Below are 20,894 nucleotides of genomic sequence, written 5' to 3' on the forward strand. Positions count from 1 at the left end.
ACAGGAGTCGTGCAGGAGACAACTGAACAGCAGAAAGAGAAGAATTTAAAAATCCTGCAGAAATAGTTGAGGATTTTAAATACAGCTGAAGATTGTCAAAAGTGTTTTGGGTTCACCTCCAAAAATTAGGTTATTTTATAGAACCAGCTATTGCAATTATACTGTACTGTAACTTCTATAAAAGATTTATTATTTGGTGTTCTTCATCTGCTGTTGTTTGGAGTACATCATACTGCAACTCCCTGTTTAGTAAACCACTCTTCATTCCCAGAGAGAAGATTTTGTTTAATGGACATTTTAGACAAAGCACGGCAGCATGCATTCTTATGACAAGTTACAGTTAATGAGGTCTTAGAGCCAGACAAACTTTTACTCAGTTTTCAACTATTTACTTAATGTCCTTCCTGCATTTTATCTCTTCTCCCAATTTCTTTTCTTTGCTCAAGGGAGAATTTAATACCAATTTTGTTAGACTGTTCAAAGATACATGTGTAACTAGAGGGATAACAATGCGACAGAACTCAATTCTATTTCCAAATTGAACAAATTCTATTTCCAACCTAAAAGTTTAACATTTAGCAGAAATAAGCTTAGTTCAGAAATTGTAAGTAGTCTTCTACTTGCACTTCTTCTGCAAAGCTACAACTAAGAATAGATTAAAAAAAACCCAAAACACACCCCAAAGTACTTTCCTATCCTGAGTGACTTACAGTTACTAGATACTAGTAGCAACAAATAAGATTTCTTTAAAATTGTCCGTCACCTTCTAGCATAGCCAAATTTCAATCATGCTGTGCAAGTAAGCTTGCAGATGCTTTGCTACTTCTCTGGGAAACTGGTAAATCAGAGCTACTGTTCAACTTAGCTTTAAACTGTCATTAAAGGAGGAAACATCCTAGTGTGTGGGGACACTTTATTTGGCAGACGTGACTATAATGATTTCTTCTATTCATTCAACATTTAAGAAACACAAAAGGAAAATTTTCTAAAATAACTGCTAAAAATAATTTCTAAATACATTTTAATGAAGATCTGTTACGCATTTATTTTCTTAATTCTCTCCTTTTCCAAACAATACCTGTTTTGGTCAAATAAAACTTAGTACAGTACTTCAAAGAACTGTAATACCATTTCTTAAGAGAGTCATGACCTTTATTCAGCCAGTATCTAACAAAACCCAAGTCCTGCTGTTACTGCTCACGGGTACTTGCTAGACCATCTGTTATAAAAAAAAGACTGGAATTTTAGAATATTCGATGTCTCTTAGAGCTGCCACTGAGGTGAGCTCTTTAGTAAATCAGAAAAATACTCCACGTTTAATTAAAGAGCAGACACAATGTGCTGACTCTCCTACTCCAAAGACTTTGGAAAAGAACTACAGAATTTTGCATTCTTGTTTCAATACCTATATTTGCATTGTTTGGCAATAACAAATCATTAGAAAATCTATTATTAATGGCCTAAAAAAGAATAAATTAAACACCTGGGTTTTAATATATAGTAAGTAAATAAGAGAAAGCAAAACATGCTATTTTACAAACAAGACAAAGTACTTAGATGAAGTCACGTCCCTAAATACTGGTATGTTAGCAAAAAAAAAAAAGCATGTGTGTATGCATGTGTGCATCTAAAACAAGGTAACTATTCATAGACTACTGTATTATCATTTGTCTCAAGTACTGTTTGCAAAGGGCAGGTTGTATAAATTATGGACAGACAAAGTAGTTTAAAACTACAAATAAATTTAGCATTTATAGGAAAACTCACTCACCTGTCATAACAATTGATGTCATCTAGCCAGCAACCTTGCTTCACAATTTCAATTGATCCAGAAATATTCTTCCATGTAGCAAAACAGTGTCGTCTTTTATCTTTATCACCATAACAAGGTTCAATACCACTGCGATTTGTTTTATCTTTTTCCCAATTAGCGTTGTAGTAGATACACTCTTGTGTTTCTGATCTGCCAAGTATGGCACCTTTTAGGAATGAAAATTAAATCACAATTAAATGGCATTCTGAAGGATGAGACACACAAACAGTCAAAACCAGTATGTACTAAAATATCATACACCACTTGCATCAATATACCCTCTCCCCTCCTATTTTTTTTTTTCAATGAAGAAAGAAAACATTTAAAGTTCACAAGCATTCCAAGTAAGTGTTGAAACATAAAACAAAGATCTTCTGTTAAGTCAAACAGTGACTTGGATAACTTATCAAGATCTGAAGAAATAAAGAACAAGTTATGGCAGTACTTTTCCCTGAGCAGCAATAGCAGAGAAAACGTGAAATACCGAACAGTAAAGATTTAGTTACAATATTAGCCAAACAAGTAGAATTTACCAAAAGGCATTTCTGCCTCTTATGTTGTTACATGTGCCAAAAAAGCAGTTTGTACATGTTAGAAACCTAAACCCAACTAATAAATTCAGTTTTAAACCATCAACATCTCTTCCCCTAGCTTTCATCTGCAACATAGCTTCTTAACACAAAGCACTGAAGTATAAGACACACTACACTAAAATAATATATTTTACATCATTCTCATTTGCCAAGTGAGCAACTGGAATTGAGACCAATAGGTGTGAGGCAACAGTCCCTAATCTCCAAGGGTAGCGCAGGTTTTTTGCTGTGTGACATAAAAGACCTTAGGTCTTTGTCATAACTCAATAACCAAGTGCTTCTGCTCCCAGAAGGCCTGGGGGCACATTTCCCCTTCCCACAGTGAGTGCCCAACATACACAGTGGGATCAACCACGATGGCTGATGTGCACGCTTTAGGCAATAAAAGCCAAGTGGTGTTTGGAGGCCAAACCACCAATTCAGTCTGTATTAAATGTGCTGGTGGACCAAAACAGACTAGCACACTGGCTTAACTTATCCTAATACAGCATATGATTTTTTTTTTTTGGTCATCCCAGTATTCTTAAAAATAAAGATTTCCAAACTTTTAAATTTGAGTCTTTTAAATAACAAATGTAATTGATTCATCAATGCCTACTGACAACCTACAGCCAAAACCAGCAAATATTAAGACTGAGGCACCTCTAAGTGGAGCTAACTTCATAGTTTTAATGTGATATGAATGACCAATCTTGTTTCTGCAAAGGTAAAGGGTTGTTAGGATGCAAAACCATTAACAAAATACTGGAAGGGAGTAGTAACTGGCTTTTACTTCTGTTTTTATCTTGTCAAATACTGCCAAGAGCATGTCATTAATCTTCATCATTTAACACATATTAAAAACATGGAAAAACAGAGGGGGAGAAAGAAGAGCTCAAGAGTCAGAGGACTCACTTCAAAATTGAGGAAGGGTCAGGAGGATGACAAAACACGCTTACTTTGCCTGTGCAGCCATCTGATATTTTCAAGAGAGACAGGTACACTAGACATCATGCTGAAGATCAGATTTAAACAGAAAAGGTCTTCCATAGCAGTCAGCTTCATACATATTTATTTGTATAACTCGTTACCTCCTTTATTCACATATATTCACAATAATTTTAATACCCTAGCTGTTGCCTTGTAGCCATACCCATACTTTTCATTCTCCTATAGGAGGGTATGGCAAGCAGAGCAGCTATAACCCCAAGTTCTTTTGTGGGATGAAATCTTTGTCACCCAGGCACTCTACTCAACAGCAGTAGGAGGTGGGGGTCAGGGTGACTGGTACACCGGCAGAGGCTTCCATCACATAACACCTCCTCAAACACACACAACCAAGTAAGGTAATTTTTCTCAGTAAACAGACCTGACCATACAGGGACCAACAAAGTTGCACCTCTCAGGGTGATGAGAACTATTTCAAACCGAAAATTGCTGCAGCCCTCTTGAAGCGCAGCACAGGACATCACAGTCGAGTGCAGCGCTGACCATACTGGGCATCCCATGTTACCACCTTCAGAAACTTTTGACTTTGACGCATTCCCAAAATAGGCAGAGGATGCTGCTTACGCTTGTTGGGAAAGAGCCTGGATGTTCAATGGGAGAAATGCACTAGCCAGCTGGTAACACTGCGAGATGCAGCATGTTAACTATTATATTCTTTGTGCTGCAATGGCCTGACCTTTACAACTCCCAGCTATGGCAAGAAACAGATGAGGCAACAGATTGAACAATTTGGTTCTGTCAGTGCAATAAAGCAGAAGTCCTGGATTTCTCTCATACGTGCCATTCCTTTTCTTCTGCTGCCAAGCCTCGCTTTGAAGGACCATAGACAAGCCGAATTTGATAGAATTCAGAAATTACAGTAAAATTAACTTTGCACAAATATTTTCCTTACACATCTTCTCTATCATCACATTTTCTTATTCATTAATGCTCTGAATCAGTTCAACCTATCCAACTGGCCAGAAATCACACTGCTGGTTTAGTGACTTTGGATCTGACTGGAGCATCTAACCATAACAACGTCTCTAGGGGCTACGTGGACATTTGCCATAGGTCTGGCCAGACTAAACTGATATATGGACATACCAGGACAATCTTGGCTTAACCTTTCAAAGTAGAAAAGCAGGAACGTGGTGGAAGCAAGGGAAGAAGAGAAAGGGAACCACACAAAGAAGGCAGCCCTGAGCCCACTGCACAAAGGAAGCATCTGCTTATAACCAGCTCTGCCACCCCCTCCACAGGGATTGAACTCTTAGAGAAGAAGGGCAGCTGACATTTACAACAAAAGCAAATTTATTTGGGTCCCAGTTTAGGCATAGTATGTCTGTAGTGATACTCCCTATACCCATTTTGAGTGCTGACAAATTTTTTCATATGAAATTGTCAGGTTCTTGGGAAATCTCTTAATGAATCTCAAAAGGCAAGATGTTGCTGCTGAAAGAAGCCATCAGCAAAGCACCAGCAGTATCCTATGGACTGAACTTAAAGTCTGAAAGCTTCCGAGAGGAACACATTGAAAAAGCAAAGAATATTCCAGTATATAATAGAGTTTAGTTTCGGCATATTAAGACAGATCACATTTAATATATGCTGTTATCATATTGCAGTTAGTGTGCTGCTGTATCAATATACATTTGTATTCATCCACAACAGCTGCAGTAAGAAAAGAAAACCAACATTTGCTAGTGAACTTCTGAACTGCTGTTAATACAGGATACACTGTAATTGTTAGCAGTCCAGAAAGCAATTTTATTAGAGTGTACATGTGCAGTCTGGAAAACCTCACCTTAGCAGGCATCTGAAGGACTGGCTACCATTTTTTCCAAGCAGAAAGGCTATATGAATGCCTGAAAAAAAAAATCTAGCCAGATTTTTTAATTTAAAAAAAAAAAGGGGGGGGGGGGCAAACAATGAAATCTATGCATAGCTAATAAGAAGGACTATACTAACACAGCCCTAATTTAGAAAGGTATTACTGGAAAAAGATACTGGATGAAATATGAATTCTCTATTACAGATACCACTACATTACTCTTGGGGGGGGTGGGGGGTGGGGGTGAGGAGGGATACCAGCTTCTGGGAGTTTATCATCAGCTTTATTTAGTAAACCTGAAACTGAGCAACACAACCATATTGGTCTGTAATGCAGGAATGGTTTCATGACATTTTTAATAAAGAGTCTGAAACGTGATCATGATCTTCTCCCTCATTTCCTGAGAAGACCAAGACAGAGGGCCCCCCCCCAGTCCCCAAATACTGCTTTTGCAGCATACTCAGTTGGTGACACCACATAAAGACACAAAGGCTTCCACTCAAAGGGAAGACGAATCTGTGATTCCTTGCTGGTTTATGAATCTAGCAAAATTTTTTAAGCTGAAGTCATGAAAACTAGTGAGAAGGCTACAAAGATTAGTTTGATAGCGCTGAGATCTAAAACATCAGCGTGGAAAAAAACCCAAGTCTTCTGAAAGCCAGTCTATGTATGGAGAATGCTCTGACGGGCACTCCCAATGTGTACCTAACACATCCTTAACTAGAAGGGAACTAAAAATAAAATTTCAAACTTATTTCAGCATGTCTTCCAGCACTAGACAGAACTACAGACTTCTTTTCCATCTAGTATGTTTCTGAGATGTACTTACTCAAGCCTGAGATGCAAACGGCAACACTGAAGTCTGGAAAGAGTAATCGCATCTGTATTTCACAGCTGCACAACCTACCCAGACAAGTCCATTACACTGTACTTGAACTTGATTCTATTATAAGCACTAATGACAGTATTGGTAAGGATTTATATGCAGGAATACTCATGTGATAGAAAAGAACTCTTTTTTTGCTGTTTCCTAGAAAACCTAGTATATAAAGGAATGAAAGGGTGAAGTTCAGTCTGGCAGCTACCTATACTTACTGTAGAAAGGCTACCTAAATTGTGTTATGTTTGAGATTAATTTGAACTCATTCCGAGCACTGAGATCCACAAACATATAAGGAATGGAGTTTATTGGAATGAACTAGTTGAGCGGAATGGCCTGAAACACCACAGGGACTGGACATTGTGAGTTGCTTAGCAGACAGAACAGCCCATTCGCTAAGAGATCTGAATTGTAACACGCTGTTATAGTGGAACAAAGAAGGACAAAAAATGTAGCATAGAGAGAAATAGCATCTTGAAAAAACTTCAGTTACTGTACAGGTATCTTTTTCAAGTACTTTATATATATTATTCTATTTGTTTCCACAGTGATCTCATATACACTTTCTAGACCCACAAATATATCTAAGAACGGACTACAAATATACACTAAAAAGGCCCAGCTTTGATGATTCCGCAAGCAGGAAGCAGGTTTCTACCATTCTGTATTTTTTCCTGGTAACACCCAAGGGAGTGTTTCTCAAAGGAAAAATAAAGAGGTTATTTTCAACCTAATAAAGCAAACTGAGTTACAATAGAAAGGATCTATTCTGTCCTCCTTATACATACCAATATGTCCCAAAACATATTTTGTTGATCTTCAGACAAGTATTAGTCCCATTATCATTGTTCTCAATGCTCACAGGTCAAACAAGGACTGCACTTCATATCAACGGAGCCAAAGTACACTCATTAAATCCCAATACAACAGCAATTAACTTAAGCAATGCAAGAATCAGGAAAGAGATAAACAAGACAGCAAAGTAACAAATCACCTGAACTGTTCTCACACTGCCTTATACAGAAGATGCGTATCTTTTCAGACTAGAATTTCTCACCATCATTCTCCTTTTCAGCATGTTCCACCAAGCCTGCATTGTAGTTAATCAAAAAGTCATTGGGGAAGAATGGAGAAATGCCACCAAAGTGCTGTGCCTCTGCGCAGAAGTCTGCGAGACTTAGGATCTTTTAAAAGGCTAAAAGGTTAATCTTAAAAATTTAAAAATTGACTTGATGTTCTAAAAGGCTTGTTTCTTTTCCTAAAATAAAAAAATGAGTTTGCAACTCAACATGGGTCTTACAGTAAACTTGGAAGTTTTGGTGTAGCTTTTTGTATAACAATAACTATATTAAACTTCAGTTCTCCAGGATTATAGTATGATGGGGGGGAAATATCAGGAAACCTATATTTGCTTATTTGCTTAGCTATCTCATCAAATACTTTGAAAATATTTCAATTTTTTTTTTTTGCAGTTCACACCTTGCCAAAATGAAAAACTTGTACGGATGAGCCTGCCTTGGATGTATGAAATTCTCCAGCTAAGATGAACACTTCTGAAACAGAGCTTTCCAGAGGAAGAATCCAGTACCAAAAACCTGAAGAACAATCTACCTAATGGCACTACACTACGTCTTAAGAGCACAGGTTCCTAAATATAGTGGGAACTATGGAGGATGATGTCATCTACAAATACGAAATACAACTGGGGGGGGGGGGGGGAGGAGGGGTAGAGAAGAATAATATCACTCCACTACTATACCGTTAAAAATTCCTTGCAACCCCTTGTTTGCTAGATGGACAGCAACAAGAAAACATACACGTATCAGTACAGAAGATAATTTTTTAAAAGTCAGCTGCTATAACCCCTTGATGTTGTTATTTTTTATATCTATACATCTTGTTTATTTTAAAAAAATTATAGTGAGTGTGAATACAGATTCTACTCAGCATAGACAATATATTGAACCATTCATCTGCTTCTCAAGTTAGGCAACTCAAAAAACTGTTAGGTATCACTCCTGGATCCAAGACAGCTTCTAAAACAGAATCAGATAATGCATATATTTTACTTTGGAAACAAACAATCAGACAGCGTGCATGGTATTTGATCTCTCTTTGTCACAGATCCAAAGGCTGGTGCTCTGGCAATGAAAGGTGGAGTTGGACCATTCATTAGCTGTTTTCTGACATTAAGCAGCCAGTGCACAATGCATCAGTCTTTCTGAGGTGAGCTACAGAATTAATACATATTTGAAGCACCCTGTACATGGCTTGAGTAGATCACTGTTCCTCTTCAGGGTGCAAGCAATGAGCCAAAACACTCTGACATTCTTAATCTCATCTACACTTCATTTTTGCAGTGAAGTTCCACATAATATTTAAAGGCATTGCAATACTGTAGTTCTAAGTAAGAGAGATTTGGCAGACTTGGGTATCATGCAACTTATGCAATTTTTTTTTTTTTTTTTTTTTTTTTTTTTTACAAAAACACCACTTCAGACTACAAAATACTATTCATACATGACATGCAACACAAAATTAGATACAATCAAATGAAAGAACTAGGATTTTGGAATCTGTAGAAGAGATGCCCTTAACACATGCTGAACATCCAAGTCAGAAGAAACTCTCTACCTGTGAATCCTTATGCAAAAGTGGCCACTTGACCTTTCAAAGTTTAAGCTTCAGTAATCAGCCACGTTGAAGAAACCTGTACATCTATAAAACTGTGAACTCATTCTGATGAATTTTCCAGAAGAATATTTAAGAAAGGCTATTAAACTTTTTATTAATTTAAACAGAGAGCTACAGAGACCTGAGATTTTAGAAGTGGTGGTGGCAGAACTAATGGAAAACATCTTTAAAGGGTGGAGGCCACAATTCAAGGGAAAAGATGCAAGTAAAGATGAGGAACCTCTTAGTTTGACAGTTAGTCTGAGAGACTCCACGGTACCATCCAAAGTCAAGTCTCCATCTGAGTGATTAACAATGATGGGATTAAGGGGGCAATCGTGATACATGGAGTACTCGGGAAGAGGCCACTGCAGGAGGCATAACAGTGGCATCTACATCTCGCTGAACTCTTGCTCAAGGAAAAAAAGAAGCTGAAATTACTTTTGCAATATGTGTTCCTCCCTGAAGTCCCTCCAAGCAGTCTGTCCTATTGTTAGAATAAATTCATAATGTTGTAATAGGATTTTGTAGAGAACTTCCATTTTCTGCCTTGTACTTCCGAGTATCTTATTTAAGACTGGATTTAAGGAAGTGGAAAAAACCCCAAACCTCTGGTGTCCAAGTTTTCCAAAAATTGTATCAGAGCAAAGCATGTGGCAGAAAATGGAGAAAAAGGGTCATCTATGTTCTTTAGGTAGAAATTAAGGTGCCAGTAATGGCACAATTGGTATCTATAGCATCAGCTGGCTACCTCTGAAATAAAGATTGTCATCCTCTGGGAATCTCTAGAAATTTCAAGTTAAGATAAGTGTTATTTTTCAGACTTTTGACTTCAAGGGAACACACTAAAACACAGGCTGATGTTTTCAAGTTCAAACATGCCATTCCTGTCACTGCAAGGTGTGAGCAGCACAAAACAGAAAAACTTTCTCATCTACTGCCTAATGATTTTGTAGGGGAAAGAAGCTTGAAAGATTCTGTAAATTGTTTGGTTTTTTGAAGCACAGCCTTGGGACTACACTCATCTCATACATGCTGGTAGCTTTTATAGACATTACTGGTCAAATGTCCCCTCCCCAACACAACAGAGAAGGTATTACAAGATGATGAAAGTCTACCACAACAAGTAACACAGGGCTCAACACTCACCAGAAAAGTTTAAATTCTACAAGATTCAGAAGTTGGAAAAAAAAAAAATAGACCAGGGCCAAACAGGCACTAATGCTAGAAATACACAGTTTCCAACTAGGATTACCCTCCTCTCCCCAGCAAAAAACCCCAAACACAAACAGAAAAAAAACCCCAATCACTACAGAAAATAATCACAGTAGCAAACCTCAAAGGAAGAGCCGTTTCAAGTCAGCCAAGATTTAAAAGGAAGCGAGAAAAAGGGACATGGCACAGATGAAAGGGACAATGATTGCCTTAACGGGTCCCTTCCCACCACTCTCCCCAAGAATACTGGGCCTCAATACTGTATGCAGGTTTCAATGTATAAACAAAACTCAAATAAAAACTCAGTTTTTGATATTAAAAACTTGGAAACTGGGGTTCTGCTGCACCCTGACTGTCTAGGTGGTATCATCTACAACTTCTCCGGATGAAGCTCAGGTAAGGCAGCTGCTCATGAAGTAGCTAGGGATACTTTCCCATTGCACATATGCAAGAAACACCATTTCCACACAGAGTCTTAGAATGCTCTTATTAAACTAAAAAAAGTAAGGCACTTCACTGGTAGGCATACACCCAGACTAAAGCCTAAATAAACCACCTAAGGATATCAAAACTAGATTAGGAAGATATGAATCGTTTTGAAGGATGACTATCATGCTGGTGGTGGCAACTAGCAGAATTTCTATTTTGAGGCCTGACAGCGAGTTTCCCAGCAATGACCTCAGATACCTGTCATAGCTGTTCATCTGATTTGAGAGTCCCAAAGCAAGTGGAATCCTGCAGTGCTTGGCTGCCAGTGCATGTGCTGCAGCACACCAGATAAGAGAAGTCTCAGTGTAGGCTCCTTCCATTGTAAGGGCCTGCACATCCATTCAAAGCCTCTACACAAGCATTCATCTAATGTAGACAGTGGCTAAGGAGATAACATCTGGCTTTTCTTCATACCCTTTTCTATCATGCTAGATTTGCCAAAGATAAAATAGGGGCCACAGATAATTCTAACTAAAAAAAAAGATTTATCTTCAAATAAATGCTATCTTGACAGCTTAGAGACGTAAGCAAACTTCCTCCCGCTCTACAGACTGCATTGAACAATCTAAATTCTCCATACAGCAAGAGGGAATTGATCTGCAGGTATCTGTAAAAAAGTGGGGACTTCTCATGGATGGCATCCTGCCTCTACTGCCAGTGCCCAATGCTTTTAGTCTGCTTCCCACCTTGGTCAGAGCGATACCTCAGTAACGCCTGGCTGTGAATCTGTATGGTATTTCTGATTGAAAGGATCCTTTCTCAGGGCTGGTATTTGTAGTTCTTCTCTGAGCTATGAAACTTTGTAAGAACTTCCTAACGGTGAACTATGAAACATTTTTAAGAACTTTCTAAAATGAAAGTCTGAAATTCCTACAACCTCATGGAGATGGGAAATTCTAAAATATTAATCACTTAATAAAAAAGCGTAAAAAAGCAGCTTCACAGGAATTCTATTTATCTTTAAATTTCCTTATCTGATTAGACTATAAGACAAACAAGATCAGTAAATGACATTTTCTCCAACTCTTTTCCTATACTGTTTGTTCCATGCATCTTCCAGAATCCTGTTGAATACCATCAGCATCAACATTTCACCGGTATACATAATGAGAAATAAGGAGTGCCTCCTCTTCCCTGCAAGAAGAATCCCTTCTGACCCTTTGACAAATGTGCACAGAAGAGTGAAGTCAGACTAATTACAAAAAATTATTATACCTTTCACCTTCCAAATCAGTCAAGTTCAATGTAAATTTTTTAACAGTTTGACTGCAAAGAAAACAGAACCACACACCAAGTCAAACAAAAACACAGTCAAGACATCTATGAGGCAAGCATCCAACTTCACATTTGATGTTTCCTCCATGTGATGCATCCTACCCCCACTTCTTTTTCTGTCTTTCAGGACCTTATATAACTATTTAAAAGACAACAGGACCAGTCTGATTCTGTCTTAAACTCAGATCGCAAACAAGTCTCTCTGTGGGTGTTGCGTCCCACTCTGTGCTATTACAAGCAAAAACACTACACAGTTATCCTTCAGATGCTGATCAAGCTTCTTAGTTAAATTAAAATTATTTTGCCATTGCTATACTTCACTTTTTTCTGTGGTTACAACCAAGATCCCAGCCTAAACATACTTACAACCAGTTTTCACCTTTTTTTTTTTTTTTTTAAAAGCATCAGCTGTATTCTTTTGCTTAAAACTGGCCCAGAAAACTTATACACTGCTAAGCTATTTGTCTGGCCTGGCTCAGCCAGCAGCTGACTGGCAGTAGCTAGCTAGCTGGCTGGCTGATGAGTACACATACACTGACCAGCAGATCCAGACAGAGTACAGCTGCCCTTGTCCAGATGGCAGCTAAACCCTATGAAAGACAGGTTCCAGATTTGTGTAAACAGAGAGAGGGATTACCTTGGACATGCAGGCAGACAGAATAACATGGTGGGGAAAAGGCAGGATCCAGTACCGAAAAATTCGAGCCTTTAAAGGTTCACCCATGCAACTGAGCTGGAAACCTTTCTTTACCCTTCCCTTATTTTAAGTCACCAACATATTTATGGAGAATCATCAAGTTTAGCTTCAGTCTTGATTCCGCATAGTCAATCGTCCAGGGACTTTTTTGTATTTTCGTTCTCCTTTTAATTTCACTACCTCATCACAACAGCAGGCCTTTCCAAGTTCATCTTTCTCACACAGGTTGGCCAGACCTACATTCAGTACTTCAGACACTTCCAAAGACTTGCCTGACATCAGTATCGTTTTTGTTCGCTAGGAAATACTCCTTCAGAAGCGTTTTAGGATCACATGCATCACAGCCAAATCACATTAGTAGCTCATGGTATCTGTTATAATGCAAGACCATGGTTTGAAATACATTTTTAAGTTGTAGTGCCATCAAAAAAAGCAGACTCTGCTGTACAGCCTCACAAACAGCTGAACTGGCACAAATGAGTGGAAGTAATTCCTTCCTTCAGCCACTAAACTTAAATAAATGTCAGACTGCAGCATTACACATCTGAGTAAATACCTACCATCATAAAAATGTTAATATGTTTTTGACTGCTGAACCCTCTTCCTAAAGCAAAAAAATCTGCATAACCTCAAACTTTGCTGTATCTGTTTAATTCTATTTCTACTGTCCAGTCCTTTTTGTGTAAAATTCCAAACCTTTTCTACATTGAAAGAACTTTAAAATTTGTGTCTTTATGTTCTGAAATTGGTATTGATTATATTTAAAAAATCCAGCAAAACTGCCTCTCCACCTGTGGCTAAACTGGCTGTCACTTGAAACAGATTTTCTATTTGTCCCCTCTCAGGCTGCCTTATTTTGCTCACTGTATGAGACTGTAAATCTGAAGATTATGTAAAAATTCCCATTCACATTGCTTGAAATAACCCCCATTTTTATGGACAAGAACACTGTTGATACGGCAAGCATATACTGTTCTTGCTTTCAAGCTGCTAAGTCAACTCTGCCTCAAGCTCCAAACACAACACCACAGGCAGTTCCAGCTACACAAAACCTCAACTGCAGCTCAACTCCTTGTTGACCACAGTACTCATCTTCAACAATGATGATCTGGGTGCTGACTGAAGGGTGGGAGAGAAGAGTACCAAGATTTTTTGTTTGAAATACCTAGTTCTGGACTTATTTTCTAGAGAAGATCAGGCAAATCTAGAGTTCAACTATCTTACGGAGTCTTTGTTAAGTAAACATTTTCACCATATGTAATGCTCACAATTTAAATATTCTTATTACTTTTCACCCCCATCATCACCTTCTAAAGATACTACACATCAAAGTAAGCTTCCCTCAGGAAGTGAGAGCTGACAGAATTTCACTAGAAATCATTACTATGCCAGTTTTTATGTAGAATAAATTCTGATAAGTGACTGGTAAACTGTCAAAAACTTCAAGTATTTAAGATTCACAGTAAGAGGAAAAAAGCAATGAAACAACAAAGCAATGTCCTAATGTACCTCAATATTAGTCTATTCTTCTGCTCCATTTTAAAAAAAATCTTTATGGATTCTCATGAAGCAGATTTTGCTATCCACTGGTCATTTTTTGATATTATTACTAATTGTGTCCAGAAAAGCAAGATCGACAATTAGAAGAACAAATCTAAAAAGGAAGTATTTCAAAGCCAAAAGGAGGTTAGTAAAGTCAGGATACTACATACTAAAACTTAACTCATTATTTGGTATTTGTTGTCAATGCTTTAAGAATAACTGACTGGAAAAGGGAACAATTTAAAAGCACTTTCATAAAACTCTTAAGAGTGTTCTAGAGGGTAACTCTGTAGTAGTGACTTTAAGAATATGCTACACATTGGACAACGAGCACATTTATTGTCATTAGACTAGTTAAATGCAGCAACTGCTCCAACAGCTGTCTTAAATGAGCACTGATCTAACACAAGAATCAAATCAATACAAAAGTGTCCCACGATAGTGGCTTTTATTTCTCTGACCTGCCTACAAGCACTTACAAATAGTCTACGTTTTCATGTTCAGTGCTTTCCTTAAGGAAGGGGGGGGGGAAGCCTTTTCTAAGGCTGTTTGATGTTCAGTATGAAGCAAGGCAAACAGACATTTGAAAATATCAGAGCCCAACAATACCTGAGCTAACTCCAAATAAATACTACAACAGTTTCTTAGGTACAAAAAGGTAACTATGCACATGCTTCTGAAGTCTGGCCCTCATCAAGTGGCAAAAGAAATATTAATCTCTCCAGAAAGTCTTCTCAAAAGAAATTCCGAAGTGGATGAAAATGGCTGTTATTCTTCTACCAGAAAAATGCTTCTAAATTGCTGTAATTTAACCTATAGACTGGAAAATGCAGAACAGTATGGAATCACCCCTCTTTTTCCTTATTAGAGTGAATAGCAGTTCAATTTAGTAATCCGTAAATTGTCTCCCTATTCGTTAAGATGCACAAATAAAAATATTTGGAAGATTATACATATAATATACCAACATCAAGTAATTTGGAAAAAATCCAACTAAGGAAAAAAAGACCAAAATATTCTTATTTGTGGTTATGTATGAATAACAAAAATTTGATGTAAGTCTACAATGTCTCACTTAAAAAAAGGTACAAAATACCTCTTAGAAACTCAAGTTAGTGCTGGAATTATCTCTCAGTATGAAGATACTGAAGGCATGTTTTAAAGGCTTTAAACATCTAAACATTTAATAATTAATATATCAAACTAAATTCTCATTTAAGAACCATGCACACATGCTTAATAAAACCGAAATCAAGAGGACTGTGCTTCACTGTTTGTTTGTTACGAAAAGTATTCAAAACCACACTAAAAACTTCCTGCTACTGGATTTTTTTGGTTTTAGCAAATCACATGTTTTGTAACACATGATCAAGCTGAATTTTGGTACTACATACCCTGATTGTATAGCCCACATCTGACATAGTACAATAATCCTAAACTATTTAAGAAGTTTATAGCATGCAAATCAATGAAAAAATTGCCTTGAAGTGTTCAATTAAGCCAGTTTTGCTTCATTTAACTTTGCAAGAAAGCCTTAAAAATCCATTTGTTACAAAATGTTGTAAGAAATTTTTAGTGTTAACTTTTCACTATGCTAATTCAAAGTATTAAGATAATTTACCATAATTTTATTAAGAAATTAGTCTCAGGAAGCCCAGGTCTATGTAAGAGAGCCCCACTCAGTTCTCAGCTACTTAAGCATCTACCTTGAGAACGGCAACTCCGGTTCAGCCAGTACATCAACTATTTACTGGGTAATGCTTTTAAAACAGGGGGAATCTAGATTTGCTGTGCGAGACTTGTATTCAAATATTTTATTTTAATTAATTTTCCCCTGATAGCTATGTCAACATTCAGGCATGATTACAGGCATGATAACCACGCCTTAATATAAAAATATTAAATTTTGTTACAGAATTAGAATAAATAAATAATAATAATATATATTAAAAAAAAAAATCACACATCATTGCCAAGACACAACAAAACCAAAACAGTTTTAGCATTGTATAGTTAAGGATTGGGAAAAAAAAAAAATAATGAGGTAATGGCAAAGTACAGAGCAACGCACAACTCACTGCCTCCCATAATGGATTTATAAGTGTTTTTTGAGAGCTAAGTATTATTTAACTTATTATCTAGTTATTTCTCCATCCATTTTGTATGCTTGATGAGTACATGGAGTCATGTTTCCAAACGTGGATTTAAGACACCACTGTGGTCTAGAAGCTACAAACATTTCATAAACAGCTCTAACCAACAGACTTACATAAAGCACTCAGTGGCAGCAACAACAAAAGTTATAACAGAAAATAAACCCCATCTACTTTAATATTTAATGGAATTACCCAAAATGTTTTACTGACTGACGATCAAATAGTTTATTAGCATGAAAAGGATTTCCTTCACTTAAAACTTCCCCATAAAATATAAAGTTCTGAAATCAGTCCTATACAATCTTCAACTGATAAATAAGCAAACAAACAGAAAATCTGATTATTCCAAATCTTGAAAAATCATTCCAGTTGTACTTGGTGCGCACAAGTGGGGAACCGATCATCTTCCAGAGCAGTGAAAGATTTAATACCAAGATAAAGATCTGAGAAACTCGCTGCTTTCAAGTCTTTTGCTCTGCCATACAGTGGGCACATAGCAGTCCCTGATAAATTTTGTTCTGTTCGGGTACTAGACGTGTCACTGCCGTGTTTGACCCCTTTGCACAGCTTGAAGCAGTCCTGTTCAATCACCCTGAGTTGTCAGGGTTGTGGTTGGGAAGAAAAATTTTGGTGTAGTAGAATGAAACAGGTATTAACAGATCACTAGTATCAGACCCGACAGAAATACAGATGACTGCAGCAAGATCAAAGAAGCCACCACCTATCTTTAGATGTATATCCAACAGGAGGGAAAAAACCACTTAAAAATGTTAACCTGATTCACTCCCTGTGAATTTAACTAATATTTTGAATAACATCAGCTGTATCTGAAATAAGCCAAATGATAGTTTTGAGGCTTTCAGGATACGAAAATACTGATTTTTGCTACTTGCTGAACATATCCAAATGTGTAGTTTTTATAGTACTCAAAGAAGATACTTAGTATCTTTATATAGAAACATATATACATACAAAAAAACCCAGGTAAGATACTTTCTGGCATTCAAGAAAGGAAGATGATAAACGTAATAGAACAAATTTTAATCAAGATCAAAGCTGCAGGAGAATGCAGACAGACAGTCTAGACTGCTTTACTTCTGAAAGCCTAAACATATAAAGCAACATCTGTAAAGAACATTAATCACATTTAGTCTACAATCTTATCACCTCCTAAGCAAGCAGAAACAACTTTTCCTTAAAAATCATATGCTTATATACAACAAGCATTTTTAATTATCTTTAAATTAGATATTTATCACTGATTACAAAGCTATTATATTGACTTTGAAATATGCTAAGGTAATTTTAAATACACTTGCACAGTTCCCTGGATAAAGGATTTGGGGACGTACATGACAGAAGAAAGCATTGGTTTCTGAGCAGCAACAGAATTATTTTTGCACTGCTGGTGTAAAATAGGAATTCTCTAAATATTGAATTCAGTTGCGATTTGCTCTTCTTCATTTAAGACAGTAACTCAGCAGGCAGCAATAAAGCGTAATATATTTTCTATACACAGTTTTCTTAAACTAGCTTTGGGAAATGACTTGAGAATATAAACATTCAGCTTCCTCTTGACTTTTCTTCTGTAAAAAAATTTATCTTGCTCCTAAATTTTTAAGGGGAATTAAAAATTGGAGAAGTGGTGCATATATACATATAGAATATTTATGGGATTTAATACATATCCTTTAATACAAAAATAATCTGCTCCTTGTGTACATCTGTTTATTCTGCTTACGTTCTGGTCCGTTCTCACTTATGATTTTGTATACTCACTAGCAATAATTTAATTTATTTTAATAAAAGTGTCTTGCATTAAAGTTCTCCATTCTGCCAAAATTTTCATATGATCTACCCTTCAACAAGAGCCTGGGAGAGACATACCCACAAAAAAAATCCATCATCTTATAAACATGAGGCAACAGCTGTGAAAATTTACAACATTTTAAACCCATAGCAGCAAAGAACTGCAACCGGTAACTTCTGCATCAAGCTCACAACTTTTTAAACAACCCCACATCCCACAGCAAATCTAATGAAATGCAGCAGTCAATTCAAAATTTATGATTCTTATTCAGTGTTAAATTTCTCATTTAAAAATGGACACTGTACATAATTTCCCCTCCACCAGGATTCACTGAAAATACTGATTTTTAGTATTTATAGTGGCTCACACCTTTAAGGTCAGAAACCCCTTCTCATTGTAGATAATTGCCAGGCATCATGCTGTTTCTTCAACTAAACTGATTTGAGATTTCTTAGCCCCTTAATAACACAAGATTTGTAGACAAAAAGATTATTCTTGAAGGCCTTTTTTCTGAATCCTTCCCAGTTTGTCAACTTCACCATTAAAGTCAAGGCTTCAAAATAGACATTTTTCAGCAATAATCTCACCAATGCCACGGTAATATTATCTCACACTAAAGTAGTCAGCATTTCATCGAAATGAATATGGCAAGCATCTGGGTTTTATTCTTCTCGCATGTGGAGGAGCAACAGCATCCTAAAGCTCTGCAGTATTTCTGTAGTGCTGTAGTTCATTTGCCTATGATCTATTTAAAGAATTACCTATCTTCAGTCCTACTGACAACAGATTTTTTTTTTTAATGCTAACTTGAGCCTCCTAAAAGATGCAGTTTAACAAAGGGATATTCTGCACACCTTTTGAGACTCCCACACCTGTGGAAAACAGAGCGCTCTGCAAAATATCCTAATATACTATGGTTTAAGTTCACCTCTTCCTCAGGAAGAGAAGACAGTTAGCAGGCAAGTTCTGCAAAGCTGCCAGGGCAGCAGGCTGGTGGCAAAAAGCATCAAACAAAAGCAGATTAGACTGGCATATGCAATGAGTGTACAACAATATAAAGCATGGTGTTATTTTGTTATTTAACTGGGCCACCTCATAGTGGCACACCAAGGCAATCTATTTTCCAGCCAATTGTTCAATTTGCTTATCTGATGTATTCCACCACAATATTATAAGTTTAAAAAAAAAAGTATTTGAGTAGGAAGTTTTAAAGTACTGAAAGATTATGCAGAGATTTTCTCAGAGCTTGGCTATTTATCTTCAAAAACATGGGATTGGTTTTGGCTGCCAGAGTTTTTACTGTGTTTAATTTTAATTAGGTAAATTTGATAGAATAAGTAAAACTAGACAGACTACTTTTGGTTTGCACCTAGCAAACAAAATTTCATTTCTATCATACTGCAGCTGTATATGAACTTCAATTTTTATTATCTGGGGTTTTTTTTCCCCCATGTCAGAATGAATACATGGCTGTGCCACTAATGTATCCCCAGAAATCTCAAGAACTTTTTAACCTTTGACAGTTTCTCAAAAGAAGGAAAAACTCACTCTTTTAGAGTGCAACTGCATAGTGATCTATTTATGTAAAGTATTTAACCACCCAAGCATATTTGTTAGTAATTCTACCCAACAGCCCATCACCACTACCAACCAGACAGCCTCCGTAACTTACAGATATCTGCTCCCTTGGCCGTATCATGTTCAAGGCTGTCATTTTGGCTTCTTCCCCCAGACCTGCGTGACCTCTTTGCTATTGGAATTGCTCTTCACTTCAGAAGACAAGCTTTGCTCTTTGGAAACTCTAACAGTCTACAGACATCTAACATGGAGTACATGCCCCTTCCATCTAAGCAGCTTGACATGAAAGAACTACAGTTCACTAAAAGAATCTCACGGATGCGCATTTTGTGTTACAAATTCACCTAGCAAAGCTAGCCTCACTCACGGGTAAGAGCTACTATTCTTCTTTTTTGTGGAGTAAGGAACTAACCATGTAACCTACAAGAAATAACACTGTGGCTATACAAAGACAACTCAAGTTTTGACACTTCTCATCAAGCTGTGAGTAGAAAAAAGAAATCCAGAAGTCCATGGATGAATCAGGGATGTATGTGATAGAAGAAAACAACAACACAAACAAAAGCTTTCAGGTGAAAGTACGGCACTTGCTACTAGAAGTTAATTTGTCTTCTAAATTTAGATAACAATTAAGAAAACGACATCTATTGACCTGAAATCCTGAAGGCACTTTAGGATATGATTTTGACCTTATTCTTATTCAAGAACACAGTGAAAGCGAGAACATGAATGTTGTTACTACATTAAAAAGCCTCTCCACACTTTGACAAAGTAACAGTCTTAAATTTGAAGATTAAAACTCCAAGTTCTACGCTAATAAAATCTCAAGCAGGATTCCTTAAACATGTTTTCCATACATACTCCCCCTGCCCAGAGGCAATGGTACCAATCTCTCCTGCCTATCAAAGATAAGAGGACAAAGACCACCGTAGGTATACTCCGCAGACAGGTTATCATCTGCTCAGATGTCTTCAACAACACTCCTAAGAAATTAGCAGAACGTCAGACACTTTCAGTAGGAGAGGAAAAAGACATTTTTCAGTTATGCTCCACAAAAGGTTACAGAAAAGAAGTTTAAGTTATAATTCTGCCTATTAACGTCATTCTCTAATAAGCACAAATTCACCAGAACTTCCCAATCTATACCTTAAGCCATGGTAGAAGTTACATGGTTAGCTGACAATAATGCCAGTTTCTCACAGGATTCCTTAGAAATAGCATTCCACCCACTGCACATGGAGGTAGGTAACTAAAAGGCAAAGAAATATCTCTTCATGGACTGTACCACGGGCTAATACTAAGTAATTATCCTGGGTTTCTGGTTTCACAGCATTTTGGAAAATAAGACTAGCCTAGACTACTCTGTGTCAACT

At 37.0% G+C, this 20,894-nt stretch overlaps 1 protein-coding gene across 3 annotated transcripts in view; it reads right to left on the reverse strand.

Annotated features, from left to right (window-relative positions):
* The window catches only part of ACVR2A (activin A receptor type 2A), a 70,484-nt gene that overhangs the window by 30,494 nt on the left and 19,096 nt on the right, over positions 1 to 20,894 (reverse strand). For all 3 annotated transcript variants that reach the window (XM_072875322.1, XM_072875323.1, XM_072875321.1), the window contains exon 2: positions 1,772 to 1,979. In XM_072875322.1, coding sequence (XP_072731423.1) covers positions 1,772 to 1,979 — 208 coding nt within the window. The remainder of the gene's footprint in view (positions 1 to 1,771; positions 1,980 to 20,894) is intronic.

The sequence above is a fragment of the Ciconia boyciana genome, chromosome 10 (assembly GCF_034638445.1).
Source record: "Ciconia boyciana chromosome 10, ASM3463844v1, whole genome shotgun sequence".
Lineage (NCBI taxonomy): Eukaryota > Metazoa > Chordata > Aves > Ciconiiformes > Ciconiidae > Ciconia > Ciconia boyciana.